This window comes from Mustela erminea, chromosome X (assembly GCF_009829155.1).
Source record: "Mustela erminea isolate mMusErm1 chromosome X, mMusErm1.Pri, whole genome shotgun sequence".
NCBI classification, from domain to species: Eukaryota; Metazoa; Chordata; class Mammalia; order Carnivora; family Mustelidae; genus Mustela; species Mustela erminea.
Window position 1 is genome coordinate 91294193 of NC_045635.1, and position 17039 is coordinate 91311231.

At 40.4% G+C, this 17039-nt stretch overlaps 1 protein-coding gene across 12 annotated transcripts in view; it reads right to left on the reverse strand.

The window, feature by feature from the left end:
• Positions 1-17039, reverse strand: part of ACSL4 (acyl-CoA synthetase long chain family member 4) — a 114702-nt gene that overhangs the window by 19278 nt on the left and 78385 nt on the right. For all 12 annotated transcript variants that reach the window (XM_032329438.1, XM_032329447.1, XM_032329441.1 and 9 more), the window contains 8 exons: positions 16772-16881; positions 16516-16654; positions 11527-11677; positions 11251-11374; positions 8008-8079; positions 3877-4016; positions 2794-2966; positions 704-778 (listed from right to left, as the gene is read on the reverse strand). In XM_032329438.1, the coding sequence (XP_032185329.1) occupies positions 704-778; positions 2794-2966; positions 3877-4016; positions 8008-8079; positions 11251-11374; positions 11527-11677; positions 16516-16654; positions 16772-16881 (984 nt within the window). The remainder of the gene's footprint in view (positions 1-703; positions 779-2793; positions 2967-3876; positions 4017-8007; positions 8080-11250; positions 11375-11526; positions 11678-16515; positions 16655-16771; positions 16882-17039) is intronic.

Here is a 17039-nt window from a genome sequence, read left to right on the forward strand (position 1 = left end):
CGGCTCCATCCCAAGGTGAATATTCCCTTTTAAAATTTTAAGTTTCTAATTACTTTTGCTTCATCTGGCAAAGCCAGGCTGCTAATTATTTTGCAATTAATGCACATATTTTGTATTTGTCACACTTTCTTCAGGTACACTGGTTCACTTTTGCCTTCAGCTGATTTAGAAAAAGGATTATTGCCAATGTCTGTAAAGCCCAGGCTCCTCTTCGTAGTCACATATAAAAATAAAATTATACAAATAGCTGGAGAATTGAGTCTCAACTGTGAAAATGTTTCCTGGGGTCAAAAGCTAAGGGGTTGTTGGTGTGTGTGTGTGTGTGTGTGTGTGATCAGTCACTCAATCCCCTAACAATCTGTGGATTCATTTCCCAGCCCCAACCTCCTCACTAGCAAAGGTGAGATTCAAAAGATGGGATACATCTTCTCTAAACCTAGGGAATGGCCCACTAAGAATGTTTTTCCTCTTTACCATCAAGTTTTCTCAAGTTCAGAATCACCACGCCTGTATTCTAGAGATTTTCTTTTCCTCTTCGGAACCTGATGATGTTACCAAGGAGAAAGCAAGCACGGGGTATGAGCAGCAGAAAAGACTCACACAGCACCACAGACCACCTAACACTTTAAGGACTGGGCATCTTGATGCTCAAGGTGGTGTGCAGCATATCTAGAACCAGTGGAGCGTGTCATAAAATTCTTACCTTCCTGCCAGTCTTTTAGCTTAATTTCACAGCAAATGAGAGGGGCTCCAACTCTACCAGTAGTATAGTCAGTAACTATGAGGGAAAAGGAAACAAAGATATTAGCATACCACATTTCAGACCCACCTGAGACCAGCAATACTGGAGTCCAAGCCAGAGTCTCACAGATGACAGAAGAGAGACCATTGTGAGTGCAGTGCAAAGTGTGGTCAGGGTTTCGATATCTCAAGCTCATTTCAACAGTGCAATCAACTCCTGCTGTTGTTACATCATTTTTGCTTCTCACGGGCTATATTTCAGATAATGAAGTACAAAGCCCTCTGGTAAAGGAGAGCTCGCTCCACCATGACCTACCTAGGATTACAGTAAGACGGATTTGGAGTGGAATTCCTTCTCTACCGTTCACTGACTGGCTGTGCAACTTGACAAATTACTTAACCCCACTAAGCCTCCATTTCCTCATCTATTAAATGGGGAGAGTAAGAAAACCTACTTCTTAATAGGGATATATGCTATAGGGATTAAATGAGATGATGTGTGGAAGGTGCTTAGTACTTCCTAGCACAAACTAAGTTTTCGATGAACCTTAAATGTTTTTACCAAACATGAGGATGACGATGATGACGATATTCTTCTTCTGTAAGCTGGAAGTCCTGCTATCCATAATCAATTATTTATAGATAGCCAGTAATGTACCTAGCATTATATTAAATACTGAAAAGAGAAAACACATAAAGGACCACATGTGTTATGTGCCCTCAGTGAGCTTACAAACAACCTACCTGAGCCAAAATGCACGTGAAGCAATTTAGAGCACATTTAAATACTCAAGCGCACAGTCATGGAAGCCATCACCACGGTTACCTCAGAGACTAGCAAGTGTAAAACTGGGGAAGACTTCACTGAGGAGTCGAACATGAAAAGGCAGCTGTGACCAGTTAGCCAAAGGGCATTCTAAGAGAAGGGAACAGAAGCTACAGAGAGGTGAGAGCAAGAAGGCCCAGATGAGAAAGAGTAAGAAAACTGGCTTGTCTGGAGAGCAGAGCCAGGTACAAGGAGATATGAGAAATCATGGAAAATGACAATGGCTACAATGGCGCCAGATCAAAGATGTCTGGAAAGCTCGGCTGGCCGGGAATGAAGCAGTGTTTGAGGGGGAGGCGTCTAAAACAAGTACATACGATGAATCCAAAGTGCAATCATGGAGGCAAGGCACAGCCGCGGAGAGGCTGTTACAGCAGAGCAGTGTGAAGTAATAAGAGGCGGGATGCCAAAGGCGACATGAAGGGAGGGACCAGTCCAGTGAAGAAGTGGGAAGATCTGATCCAAGTTGAAGATATTTAATTAGATGACTTTAAAGTGAATGCTCTGAATGAATTTAAGGATGCTAAGACCACTGTCACAAACAATTTGTGAGGTGGTGAGATGGTCTGGGATGTTGGATATGATTCTGAACATAATAAACTTAAAGTGAAAGTGGGATGATCCCCCAAATATTACCATACCCAGTATTTCCCAATCCAAGATGATTTTGCCCCTCGGGGGATATTTGGTAATGTTTCCAGTTATTCCACTGCTGTAACTGGGAGGAGTGAGTTACCCCTGCTATCCATTCATCCAGCCACTGAACAACTTACGACACACCAGACAGCCCAAACAATAAAGAACTATCTGGTTCAGGATTTCAGTAGTGCCAAAGTTGAGAAACACTGCCATGGGGTGATGGAAACGACAGAAGAGAAAACAAACAAGAAGTCAGGGTGGGAACATGCGTTCAAGAGGGAGCATGAAAATGATACTCTATTCTAAGAGTGCAGTTCTCTGAGGAAGGAATCATTTGGAGAGAGAAGTTTAAAGGCCCAGGGTGACAGAATTCTGAGGACTGACAAAATGGCATAAATATTTACAAGGCTTAAAAATAAAGGGCACATGTGATAGTTCAATTAAAAGTTACTGAAAGTCTTCAGGTTTGCCCTGAACCTGATATCACGTAATGAGGTATAAAAATACCATAGTTCCTAAAGCTAATGCCAATGGGTTTTATCAGCACCAACTAACATTGAATTATTTGCCACGTTACCAACACTTACCTTCAGTAACTGTCCCAGCACCACACGATTCTGTGAGTCCGTAACCCTGACCCACTGGGCAGCAGAAGCAGACATTCATGAATCGGTGTGTCTGTGGTGACAGTGGCGCTCCGCCAGACAGCATCATACGGACATTCCCCCCCAGCAAAGCCTTTACCTTCTTAAACAGTAACCTTGAGAAAATGAAAAAGGAGGAGGGATTGTTTTAATGCATGCATTTGTTATTCTTGGTGACATCCTAATTTATAAGCTCTGAGCAAGACTGCTCAACTTGGCTGGACACCTAAGTTTGAGAACCATGGTGGTAATTAATGAAAGGTTAACAAAGTGACAACTAGTAACACTTTAAAAAAAGGCAGAAAAATGCCAGATGGTAGTGACACCTGTGGTGAGCCCAGCATAACATCCGGAGAGGTTGAATCATCATGTGATATGCCTGAAACTAAGGGAACATTATGTGTCAACTGTACTTTAATTTTTAAAAATGCCAGAGAAACTCTTAAAAAAGCAAAAAAGAATGCAGTGTCAGGAAATTGCTTTGACACAGTAAATGAAAGAAAATCATGTCATTGAAAGAAATTACAGCTCTCTTTAGAACATTTAGTTATCAACTTCTCTTTCTCTTAATGAAAAATGTTTCCCCATCTCCACTCTCCTAGCACTGAACTTTAAATAGCCGTTATAGTCATATACCTATTATACTGTTCTATGAAGACAATACACTGGAAACTTTATGCAGAATAAAATCTTGAGTATCACTTTTAGTTAGACATGACCTTTTTTAAACTCAAATGTCTTGATTTGAAAGTCTAGATTTTCTTCACAAGACCAAATTTTATAATTGAATCTTAACTATTCACTCGATTATTAAAATCTATTAAATTGCCACAATCAGAGCTTGGGGTTCTCTGTGTTGGCTGTGTAAGTAATGAGGGTTAGAAATGAATAAAAGAGAAATGCAAACCTTATGATGATGGTGCTGATGCTCAAACTAACTTAACTTGCCAGTTACTTAGTCAGTTTCCAGATGGAAACACACAAGACCTAAAGGCTCACACTATAGAGTCTATCAAATGTACTTACAGATTGCAAAGTGGTGCATCATATCCCTTTTTGATCTGTTCCAATTTGTAATCATACCCAATCTTGAACAGTGTTTTCTGAATATAATTCATCTCTTGGACTTTGCTCATAACGTTCTTATAAATTCTATCCATGATTTCCTAAAAGGTAAGCACAATAATCAATAATCTGAAAAGAATTACACCAACACTGAGACAGTCTTTAGTTGAAGATACCTTGTTTACAACATCTTAGGTAAAAGTCTTCACTATAATAGATATGTGTATTCCATAATTAATTTCACTGAATTTACTTGTTCACTATTTCAAAAAGACTAGGAGTTTTTCAGTTCTATGCACTAAGTTTACCTAATTTTTTTAAAAAAATGTTAACTAACTAGAGTGTAAAAAAATTCATTCTCCTCCCACATAAAAAACCTTTTTTAATTCTTTTCTTTCACATATATTCATTTATTTTCAAAAAACACCAAAATCCCATGTTGAACCTAATCCTGATGTTTTTCTCACTACTACCTTGTGACTGTTAGAGCATGGCAGAGAGATTTACAGAGCTGCTTAAGAGTTTACTCATACAGTTTTCTAAAGTTCAATGTCCCTATAATTTAGATATTTTGATTCCCTTTCAACAGAAGCTAAGACAACAAAAAAGAATAGGTTTCTTGCTCATAGCTCCTTGGAAAATTAAACATAGAACTAGGTTTGGGATATAGGGATTCCCAAGATAGTATATTAAAAAAATAAAACAGAGAAGCAAAAAGGCCCAGACTATCACTAAATGTTTTCTTGAAATGACTTAGCACAAATTAATAAGAGTTGCACAAAGCACATCTATTTACAAATACCTGGTTAAATATTTGAAGTAGCAATCAGTGTAAATTCAGTTGTGCTACCATGAATGACTTTAGGAATGGTTCCTCCCATATCAGAATAGAGCCATTCACAAATGAAGACAACAAAACCATCTCTTGCATTCTGCTCCATGAAATAAGGCAGACGGAAAAAGACAAATATTGTATGATCTCACTTATACATGGAGCCGAACTTAGCAACAGAGAGTAGACTGGTGGTTGCCAGAAGTTAGGGGGTGGGGGGAAATGGGGAGATGTTGGTCCAAGGGCTTACAAAATTACAGGTAGAAGATGAGTTACGTCCTGGGGATGTAACATACAGCACAGCACGGTGACCACAGCTAACAAGAATGTATTGTATATTCGAAAGCTGCTAGAAGAGTAGGTCTTTGAAGACCTACATTGATGTTCTCATTGCTCACAGACATATACACACACATACACACACACACGGTAACTATGTGAGGCGATGGGTGTGTTAAGTAATCATTTCACAATATCTGCAAATATCAAATCATCACACTGTACACCCTGAACTAACATAATGCTACGTCAATTGTATCTCAGTAAAGCTGGCGGGGGAGCAGAGAGACTACCTCAGGATTCAAGCATGGGACAGCGTCGTTCTGTCCATTTCCACAGATGGAAGCATTATTACAGAACTGAAATATTTGTCTAGATCTGTGATTGAGAAATTCCAAAACTTCCCTGGAAGGATTTTAATATCCTGTAACTGTCCCTCTGAAAAAAGTGAATGGGATGTTGGGTGGAAAAAAAGCATATGGGAGTGAGACAGATGTATGAGAAGTAGCCCCCCCGCCACCCTGCTCCTTCCAGTAGATACGAGTCATGAGCACAGAAAGGCCTCAGTGAGGAAGGAACACAAACAGTATGGTTGCAATGAGTTGGCAGGATTTATTGTTAGCCCATTAAGTCACCCTTTAGTTCAACCTAATAATTACATGATGTTCAACTGAGTCACTGCTTACAAGAAGCAGCGATTTATTCTAAATTCTGTGAATATGCGATACTAAATGGATCTTTTGTTCTGACCCAGGAAAGAAATTAACTCAGATAATAGAATCTATCAGTTCTCAGCAAAAAAGATTTTTTTTTAAAGGCCTATTTGTAGAGGAGTAGGAAGAACTAAGGGAACCAACAAAGTTGGGTGAAGCATCAATGGACCAGCAACATGGGGATTGTTTACTATCCCTAGGCCTGAAGAAGTAAGTGGAGAGAAGTATCATTGGAACTAATAAGGACTACAGCCATGGGCAAGGCCTGGTTATGGCTAGTGGGAAAGAAGAGACTGTCCAATGGGCACCTGACCACTTCCCCAAATCACAGGCCAGGAGGAAAGGAGCAAAGTATGCAGAACACCCCTCCCCCCCTCCCCATGCCTCCATGCCCCACGATCTCTCCTGAGTGCCAATAATTTCGCTGAAGCCAACCACAAATCAGAAGGCAAGCAAGCCCTGATAATTCATCCACAGAAGCGACCCTTTCAAGACACAAAGCAAAGAAGAATGGACGATGGGCAATCGGAAGATACACAGCATATCAGCTAAGTCCTGCTTATCTTCAGACCTAAATTCGGACATTACTTCCTGTAGTCCTCGCCCTTTTCCTTCCCTTGGTTCTCTGATATGATTTACTAAGGATTCCTGTACTTTGGGTAATAAAGCCAAAATACTGTCTCCCAAAATGAAACAATCCTAAATAGATAAGCATAGTAGTTAAGTCGACTGATTCTGGGATCACTGTAGTTAAGATGACTCAGGTCACACTTGAACTTTAGCACCTGCGGGCTCTGTGACTTCGGGCAAGTTTTTTTCCTTTAAAAAAACTGGAAAACCCCAACCCATCTATAGCACAGTGCCTGGAACACAGTAAGTACCTTGTGCTACCTATCACTAGTGTCACTTTCTTACGCTTTAGTGAGAAGATTCTTGCAGTTGGTAAACATGCTGAATCCCACAGCACCTCTAAATAAAAAGGCAAAGGCGGCCACTCTGATCTACCCTAATTTTTTGGTTATTTGGTAATTTTGTAATTAGGAGCTAGAAAAAAAAAAAAAAGTAACTTCCATCTGTAATTCTTAGAAAACTTGGGCCAAACACTTCATGATCTAATCTCTGACTTTCCGTGTGCAAAAAGAGTTCTGAGAAAGATACTGGGATAAGTCTTAAAATCTGGTGATAATACAAGCAAGTCATGATACACAGTCCCACCGCAGTTGCCAAGCCTAAAAGTACTAGAATATATTTCACTCTGCAAATTGGAAACACTGTGTTAAATATTTTAAAATTTATTATTAAAAGGTCAAAAAATGGGGCACCTGGGTAACTCAGTCGGATAAGTGTCTAACTTTGGCACAGATCATGATCCCAGGCTTCTGGGATCCTACCCCATATTGGGCTCCCTGCTCAGTGGGGAGTCTGCTTCTCCCTCTCCCTCTGCTCCTCCCCTCCCACTACGCTCACCGCTTATGCTCTCTCTCCTCTCTAATAAATAAAATATATTTTTTTAAAAAAAAGACCAAAAACTATAATGTCTTCCTTTTCATAAAAGACACTATTTCACATAAGGATTTTAAATATCTAGAAGAGCTTCACTTTGGAAGCTCTCTCCAGTGCCACTTTTCCTGGTCACCGTAAGGGTCGGGAGGCTTGGATTCGAGACCCAGTTTCCTAACCTTGGATAAGCTGCTTCAGTTCTCTGGGATGGCCTACATTCCCTCCGTTTGTTTGTTTGTTTGTTTTTTAAATTTGTGATGAAACAGAAATGATCTATAGGATAAACTTGTACCTTTGAAACATGACTGATTCTCACATGAGGTGATCCGAACTCAGGTCATTTTCAGCCCCTAATTTTAAAGTATCTGCAACACTAGCAGGCATACATTTCAGAAGCTTGCCATCTCACCCCTCTCAATACTTATTAAAGCTTTTAATGAACACATCTGCCATAATTTCAACATAGTAAAATTAACATTTAAAACCATACACAGGGGCACCTGGGTGGCTCAGTGGGTTAAAGCCTCTGCCTTCCGCTCAGGTTGTAATCCCAGGGTCCTGGGATGGAGCCCTGCATAGGGCTCTCTGCTCAGCGGGTAGCCTGCTTCCCCCTCTCTCTCTCTGCCTGCCTCTCTGCCTACTTGTGATCTCTCTCTGTTGAATAAATAAATAAAATCTTTTTTAAAAACCGTACACAAATCCCTAAAGGTATTACATTTTAAAAAGTCCAAGTGCGAGCAGTAAAGAACATTTACATTCTGTACTCACCGGAACAGCTGCCATGAGTGTAGGCTTCAGTACAGTGCAATCCCCTTTGCTTCCTTTTTTAATTTTGCTGGACTATAGCAAAGACAAAGTAAATAGGATGAGGAAAACCAATCTTCACCAAAAATGTTGTAATTCAAATATCAACAATGACAGTGACAGAAATTTACACATGGAATTCATCTACTGTCCTGGGAGTTATCAGAACTATCATAACCTACAAAAGTCTAAAGCATAAGTGCTTTATTGCTTTGGTCCATAGATTATTTCTTCTAGCACATTTCAGCCTTCTTTAGAGCAGAAACGCTGATTCAGAATGAAGAAGAATGGGATATTTTGGTAAATTGAGCATTATTATTTATGACATAATGACCATAACACAAATCATCCACTAGGGGAAGAAAAAAAAAAAAGGAAAAACAGAAGCCCTCCACTGAGGTAGATGGGGCACTAAAATAAAATTGAGGATACTTTTGGGGAGGTGAATCATGAGAGACTATGGACTCTGAAAAACAATCTGAGGGTTTTGAAGGGGCGGGGGGTGGGAGGTCAAATACCAGGTGGTGGGTATTATAAAGGGCACGGATTGCATGGAGCACTGGGTGTGGTGAAAAAATAATGAATACTGTTTTTCTGAAAATAAATTAATTAATTAAAAAAAAAGAAGGGAAAAAAACTGAGGATACTTTTAACTCTTTTTGATGAGCCAAATGGTAAAGCCACCTCTCAAAGTCACTGCTGTCAATTAACAACATACCAAAATACTCAAAATTTGGTAACATTTTGGTCAACAGGATACTGAAGACACTGCCAGTGACCATGGGAGATTTGCACATACAAATGTCAATGTGTATATACTACTTCTTTCTTCTGTTTTCCTTTCTTTTACTTCTTATACACATAAATACTGTTTGGGATTTCAAATGTCAGATCAGTAGGTAGAAACAATGATAAAGGAGCCCACTGAAAAAGGGAGATGAAAATAGAAATCTGTTAAGGTGCCTGAGTGGCTCCATTGGTTAAGCGTGTGACTCCTGATTTCAGCTCAGGTTATGATCTCAGGGTTGTGAGGTCGAGCCCCACATCAGGCTCATGTGCTGGGTGTGGAGCCTGCTTCAGATTCTCTCTCTCGTCTTCCCCCTCTGCTCCCCCTCTCTAAAAAAAATAAATAAAATTTAAAAATAGAAAGTGAAAATAAGAATCTGCTATAATGCAGTTCGCTAGTCTGTAAGCTTAGATGTAGGCTGTGTTATTTGTGCTGCCACAGGCGGGAAGAAAACTAGCTCTTAAGAAAAAGTGTGATATTCCAGGTAGCACCAGCCTTGTCACACAGAAGGTTCTGCTGGAAGAACTCAATTGCCTTTATCCTACTTTTCTTTAAGATGGACAAAGGAGGGGCGCCTGGGTGGCTCAGTGGGTTAAAGACTCTGCCTTCGGCTCAGGTCATGATCCCAGGGTCCTGGGATCGAGCCCCGCATTGGGCTCTCTGCTCAGCGGGGAGCCTGCTTTCTCCTCTCTCTCTCTGCCTGCCTCTCCGCCTACTTGTGATTACTCTCTGTCAAATAAATAAATAAAATCTTTTAAAAAAAAAAAGATGGATAAAGGAAGGGGCGGGGGTGGGAGGTTGGGGGAACAAGGTGGTGGGTATTAGGGAGGGCACGTATTGCATGGAGCACTGGGTGTGGTGCAAAAACAACAAATACTGTTATGCCGAAAAGAAATAAAAAAATGTTTTTTCTAATAGAAAAAAGTCTTATATTAAACTGAAAACAAACAAGATGGATAAAGGAAATAAAATAACTACCTGTTGTTTTGTGTATATGCAAGCATGTGCACTTTTGCAAGTGGGAACCTATCCCCACACAGGCATACCACACATGGTGGGGGGAGCGCTGCTCTATAGGGAGAAAGATGGGCTCTTAAGTCCTTTGAGAGAGAGAGTTGCCCTCTGTGTGGTGCTGACCACTTGTCGTTCTAGAGAGCCATTCCACAGTAGATGCAGCCTAAAAAGCCCTTCCTCACTTTATTACTCTCTGTAATGACATCAGTTCTCTTGTCTTATTACGATTGCAGGAACCCTAGTTAGGACATCACAGTGATCTCTGGCTTCATATGTGGTGCCTCTCATCTCCCCACTTTTTCTGATTCCAGACATGAGGGAGATTCCTGGGTCTTAGATGCCTGGTAAAAACTGAGACTCTTATAAATGTCATTAAAAAGGTAGGTGGGCATTCACTCCATTGGCCCCCTTCCCTACATGGATGCGACTGTTTTCAGAAAGGCAGTGAAAACAAGGGTTGCTAGTCCCTGGCTTCTGAACTTTCCCAGGGGTGGGGGGGAATCACACTCAAAGCCTACTGAAATGTTTTTCACATTTTGAAAACATTTCAAAACATTAAAAAACCACACTACAGTGCACTGAAACATAATCATCACAGATCTCCCTCCCTTTCTCCCTTCCTTCCTTTACCATTACAAAGCTTTCTAAAAAATCTGTTTTACAATTCAAGCCCCAGTGTTAGTCACAGGTCTATTTTAACTTGACTACATCAGGTGCCATTTACTAGCAGGTATTGGTTGTGTAATTTCTAGTGGGCTTAAAGTACATGAGTTCGCTCTATGCGCTGCTGGCCTTGCTACTTGTGAACACCAGGGAGCAGGCAGGCCTTTGGAGAGGCAATAGAACTTGCCACAATGATGGAAATGTTTGGTACCTGTGCTGTCCAGCGGGGTAGCCAGTAATGACATGCAGCTACTGAGACCTTGAAATGTGGCTACAGCAACTGAGAAATGAGATTTTTCTCATCTACTTTTAATTCTTCCTACTTCAGTGTGTGACTAGGGACTACTGCAGTCGACAGCACAGTGCTAGAGAAAACCCAGAGTAAAACCAGGCCCCAATCCCACCACCACAAATCTGCCCCCAAACCCACCACTGTTGATGGATAATGCACCCAAAAGCCCCAGAGCCTGTATATTCTCTATCCTAGCTATCTAAAATCAAAATCTAATAAAGACAAGATGAACTGTTAGTTTCAAAATCGTTTAAAAAAAAGATGCAGAAAAAGCAATGCTAACAAATCCACAAGATTATTTTCTACGGTTACATATCTGCTCATGGGAGCTATTTTTGAACTCAAGGAGAAAGCTTTCACAGAATTAAAATATCTCAAGTTTCCGCAATATGTTGTCAGCCAAACAGTGCAACTTAATCTGATCACGCCAATATAGTGAAAAGCTTGTCACCTGGTCAGAGAGTGTAAGTGGAGAAGAATACCCAATCCTACAGCCATAGGTAAAGCAAGATATCTCTGCGGTCAATTCTAGTACGTGAGCCAGAGGCAAGTAGCCAATGTACGTGTCCTTTGGTCTAAAACAAAATGAGAGAAACATTTTAGCCATTCTTAAAAAGGTGTGGTAATTAGCAACATCAAGAGTCTTGTCATTTTAATACAGACTGGGCTCAGGGAAGGCCAAACACGAGCTCTGACTTCTAAGGAGAAAGTGGAATAATTCTCTTACCCCAGTCCGGGAATTCGCTCACACTGGCCAGTCATGCCAGCGATCAGATTGCTATGGTGCATCATCACTCCCTTGGGACGGCCAGTAGAGCCGCTGGTATACATGACAATGGCCATGTCCGAAGGGGTCGGTCTGTTCGGAGGGACGCCCACTAAATAAACGAAAAAGCACCACACTTTTTTCAGTTTAAAAGTTAAACTGCTAAACAAAGATGAAGATTTTTAGGTTTCTGCATCATGATAACCTGTGTAAAACAAATACTCTCTACTGATACTCAACGGAAAAATGGTGATCGAATTCTGGTGACCTGCAGTGAAAATTTCAAACTTGATTTGGCCCGTTTTCCAGATATTCAGCTCAATCCCAGTCTACGCCTGCCTTTCAGCAGCGTTATGGAAAGCTATCCAGGACTTTGAAGAATTGGGAGAATACAGTATTGTGCACAAGCGCCTCAGGTCTCGGTCTTCCCATATTTAAAATGAGACAGTTGGACCTGATTGTGGTTCTTAACTACTGGTGGGCATGAGAATCACAAAATGCCATCTATATCTCTGGTCCCTAGCTTGGAACATTCTGTGTCTGGGATGGAGCAAAGGCTCGACAGGTGACACTCATACAGGCCCCTAATTGGAAACCACTGGACTTGATCTTTCTTTTTTTTAACTTTTTCTAAAAATAATTTTATTTTTCAGTAACTAAACTGTGGGCACTGAATTAGATACCACAATACATTTAACAGGTGATTTTAAGATCAGATTCCAAGTGGCAAGTAAAATCCAAAGAACACCAAACCAAAATTACCTTTTCCACTGTTTTTATCATTGCTTCTTGAAATCTGTAAAGGAAATCATTTTTTCAAAGTACTGAATGTGCAGTTAGTTAAAAATAATGGTGTAAGAGGTCCTTTCTCTCTGACTCACTCGCTCACTCTCTCCTGTAGTCAGAACACTTGTCATGAGTCTGGCTTCGGGACTCCTTGGGGCCTTCCAGATTTAGTGCTTCTTGCCCTGTCTGGATTGGATCATACTTTGACTCTGTGTAATTGAAATTAGGCAGGAATTTCCAGATACCAAGAGAGAGAGACCACGTGGACGGGTTTATAACAACTCCATTCCCTATCAAAGGTAATATCTACATAGTATTTAAACTTCTCATCTTGTAGCCCTCTGTCTGAAGGCAGGGCTGTTTAATCATCTTAAAGGTCTTGAGCTCCAGTGCTATCTTTGTTTACTGAATGACTGAGAGAGGAGAATAATAAAGAGGTCCTCCCCACTGATTAGTTTCAGCTATCTTGAGCAGGGGGTCAGCAGACTTTTTTTTGCAAAGGACCAGACAGCAAATAGTTCAGGCTCTGAGGGCCAAACAGTATCTGCCAAAACTATCCAGCCATAGATGCTTGTTAAACAATTGGGATGGTGTTCTAGGACCAGTTTATTAACAGAAACGGAGAGCAGGCTATAATTTACCAACCTCTGTGCTATAGTCATGCTTCTCAAACTATGTGTGGTAAGAACTTTTTCTCCCCCTCAATAATTTGTGGATGGATACTTTCAGAAAATACAATAAAAATGCATTCTTGGAAAAATGAAATTAAAAAAGACACAACAAATGAGCTGAAAAAGCTTAGATTACCCAGACAACAAATTACATTTCAATAAGTACAATTAGAACAGTCATACACAGGGTAAGTGAATTAGAAAAACTGTAAATATTGTCACTTGAAAGTATCTTTGAGCCTACCAACAAAGAGAATTGCTATAACCGTTATTACTTTTTTTGTCATTCCACAATACTAACAAACAGTTGAGTGAAATCGAAATTCCCCCTTTATTAAGTGCCTAGATACACACTCCAAGCAAATGTTGTGTATGTCAGTATTTTAAAACTAACACGACAGAATTTGTTTCTTGCTATTAATTTACCTACTCCAGACTGACAAGTGTTACATAGAAGATATAATGTTTACCTAAACTGTTCCTATGTTGTTTTTTTTAATAGCTCTGCTGAGGTGTAACTGATACACAAAAAATTACACATATTTAATATACACAATTTGGTGATGTGAACATATGCAAATGCCTGTGATACCATCACTATGATCACGATAACAGACCTCTCTCCATCACCTGCCTCCATTTCCTTGTGTTCCACTGCTGCTGCTATTGTTGCCTTGATCTGTCAGGCGACTTTAACTCTACATGCTCATTTAAAACAGCATACTGAGGCCTCCACTTTCAAGGTGGGGTATTCTGGCAACCTAGTAACCTCCTTACCATTCCAGAATACACCAAAATGGCCAAGAATCCACAGATCTTTTATCAGAATTAAATAAATGTTCTACAAGATGGGTGACTTTTTATTTTATTTTATTTTGAGAGAGAAAACAAGCTCTCTCTAGTGTCTCTCTTTTTTTTCTGAAAGATTTTATTTATTTATTTGACAGACAGAGATCACAAGTAGGCAGAGAGGCAGACAGAGAGAGAGGAAGGAAAGCAGGCTCCCTGCTGAGCAGAGAGCCCGATGCGGGCTCCATCCCAGGACCCTGGGATCATGTCCTGAGCTAAAGGCAGAGGCTTTAACCCACTGAGCCACCCAGGCACCCCGATGGGTGGCTTTTTAAAAATCACTTTATATCCCTTATGGTCCCATGATGGTGCCACTAGGACAGGGAGACTGGAGCGGTGGCACTGTAACAGCAATGTAATGATTATACATGTGTCTAAACTCGCGGAACGTCCAACACCAGAGTCAACCCTAGTATAAAGTATGGGCTTTGGGTGATAAGGATGTGTCAGAGTAGATCCATTCATTACAACAAACGTACCACTCTGGTGGGGAATGTTGGTAAACAGAGGAGCCTATGCTTTGTAGGGGCAAGGAGTGTATGGAAAATCTGTACCTTCTGCCCAATTTTGCTATGAACCTAAAACTGCTCTACAAAATAAACTTTGTTTTTTAAAAATCAGTTTAGAAAAATGAATTCTACTTTTACATACCAGTTAAAATAAAAAATTTAAGCAGTATGATTTACCACTGAAATAACCAAAGGTAAAGTTATCCTTCAATTGGGTCATGCTCCTTAAAGATATCTACTGTCAGAACGCCTAGCTGGCTCAGTTGGAAGAGTATGTGACTCTTGATCTCAGGGTCGTGAGCTCGAGTCCCATGTTGTGTGTAGAAGTGACTTAAATAAATACAACTTAAAAAAAAAAGCTACTGTCAACTTATAGAATCAAGCAAATAAGAACTGCATTCTTTCTCTGATGACTAAGGGAAGCAGCAGCAGTAGACATGTTAAGTTCGTCTCAGTCTAAGGACATGATGTGACGCTTCACTTCTTGTTATCATAACAACTATTAACTAAGGTAAAAAAAAATACATGTGTCTCATTACTATAGAGATAAATGGAACTAGGTGGGATATGTGGTCTATCAAGTTACCACTGACACAAAATTATGAAGACTAATACCCCCTCAGTTTTGTATCAAAATCTTCTGGTGAATCAACAGAATTGGCAACAGATCCCTGCTGCTAAGGCTCTCCCAGGTGACCTCAATCTTGCAGTGTCAGTCTGGTGTTGAGAGAGAATTCTCCACGGGTCTCTTGAGTTTCTTTCTGCATGTCTCATGAACAGAGGCAGTGACTGGGTTCTAGACCATCTTTTCAAGGATGTTTGTGCAATAAACCACCTTGGAAGATAGAGATAGCATCTACCTCTAGAGCAAAAGAGTAGATGTGCTTCCTGTCCAGTACGGTAAAAATAATCTCTCTCTCACCAGAGCAGTCCTACTACCCTCTATAAAAGCTCCGGGCTCCCTAATCTCATGGTTGCTCTCCTGTAACACGACTCACTGCGGGTGCAGGCAGCATCCCAACCCTCTTCACACTGCCCTGTGAAAATGGGAACGTGGGGAAGCAAAATGAATGCTGACAGTCTGACTACTGCTTTGGCTGAGAGTAAACAACTGTCCTTCATCGCTGACCCAGGCATTTCGGACCTCCAGGAAGCTGCAGCTGGCTCACTTGTTTGCTTGAAAGGGGGGCAAAATCTCAGCCTCCATGCCATTCTCCATACTGGGTAAAGGGCTATACAGTCTCTCTTTTTCATTGCTAATGTGTTCGGTGCCTAATGGTCAAATACTCAGAAGCTAAAGAGGGGTTCAACCAACGTTTTCTCCTACCAAAATTAGTCCTTTTCTCATCTAAGTAGACTCTCGTGATCTTCACATTAAACATGAAGAAAGAAACTACTTAAATGGAGTCTTTAATTTCCTCAACCCTCTGTCCTGATGACCAGCCGACATTCTGCCATAAGGTGCATCAACTGGTTTCAAATGAAATACCAAATACCACCTCAGTGGGAGAATAAATTTGACCATGAGCTTGGCCAACAGCTTTTTACATCCTCTGAAACATCAATAAAATCACTAGCATTAAGCATTTAAAAAAAAGTTACTGGGGGGCACCTGGGTGGCTCAGTGAGTTAAGCCTCTGCCGTCAGCTCAGGTCATGATCTCAGGGTCCTGGGATCGAGTCCCACATCAGGCTGGCTCTCTGCTCGGCAGGGAGCCTGCTTCCTCCTCTCTCTCTCTCTCTCTCTGCTTGCCTCTCTGTCTACTTGTGATCACTCTCTGTCAAATAAATAAAATCTTTAAAAAAAAAGTTACTGAATGGAAGTCCTTAGATCTTTTCTTTACGTGAGCTCCAGGCTGGAAAATTACAGTGAGTCACTTGAAAAAGAAATTCAGATTGCCCCGAGTCTGAACCGCTGAATACATTAACTATTTGGTAGATTTTAAAACACTGGTTACCTTTGAGGAGAAAAGGAGAGTAAACTTTAATCATATATGGTCCTGATAGTTTAAACATTAAAAAAATTTTTTTTAAATCCAAGAAGTTTATGGTTTTCACTTGTATTACTTCTTTTCCTAACCTACCAAAATAAACCTTAAATAGATGAATAAATTTTGTTTTCACTGCTTTACTTACCATTTTCTGGCTTGGATCCCAATTCTTCTACTGATTGCATGCTGTGAATCTCAAATCCTTCAGGGTATTCTGCTTTATTGATAGTCTTATTGTCCACATAAATGATGTGTTTAACACAACTGATGTCTGACAATGCAGTCTGTTGAGCAGAAAAAAAGATCCAGCTGTTACATGTGGGCCCGTAATATACTCAATTATTGGACATTTTACTGTCAGACAAATACTACCATGAAGTCAAAGAAGAATTCTTATTTACCTTAAGTTTACTTTCCAGAAGTTCAACGCTAGTGATCAGGTAGGTAGCCTCAGATTCATTTAACCCATGAACTACAGCTTCTTTGCCAAGTGTGGCATATAAAGTCACAACTACATAATAAAAAATAAACACATACGTTAAATGATAAACATTTATGAGATAATATTATTTAAATTGGCCTTTTGTGATGGGTACACTCATGGATGCAAAGACATTTTATAATGTTGTTTGATTTCATGTTCTCTGCTATCACCTTCAAACGTTGCCT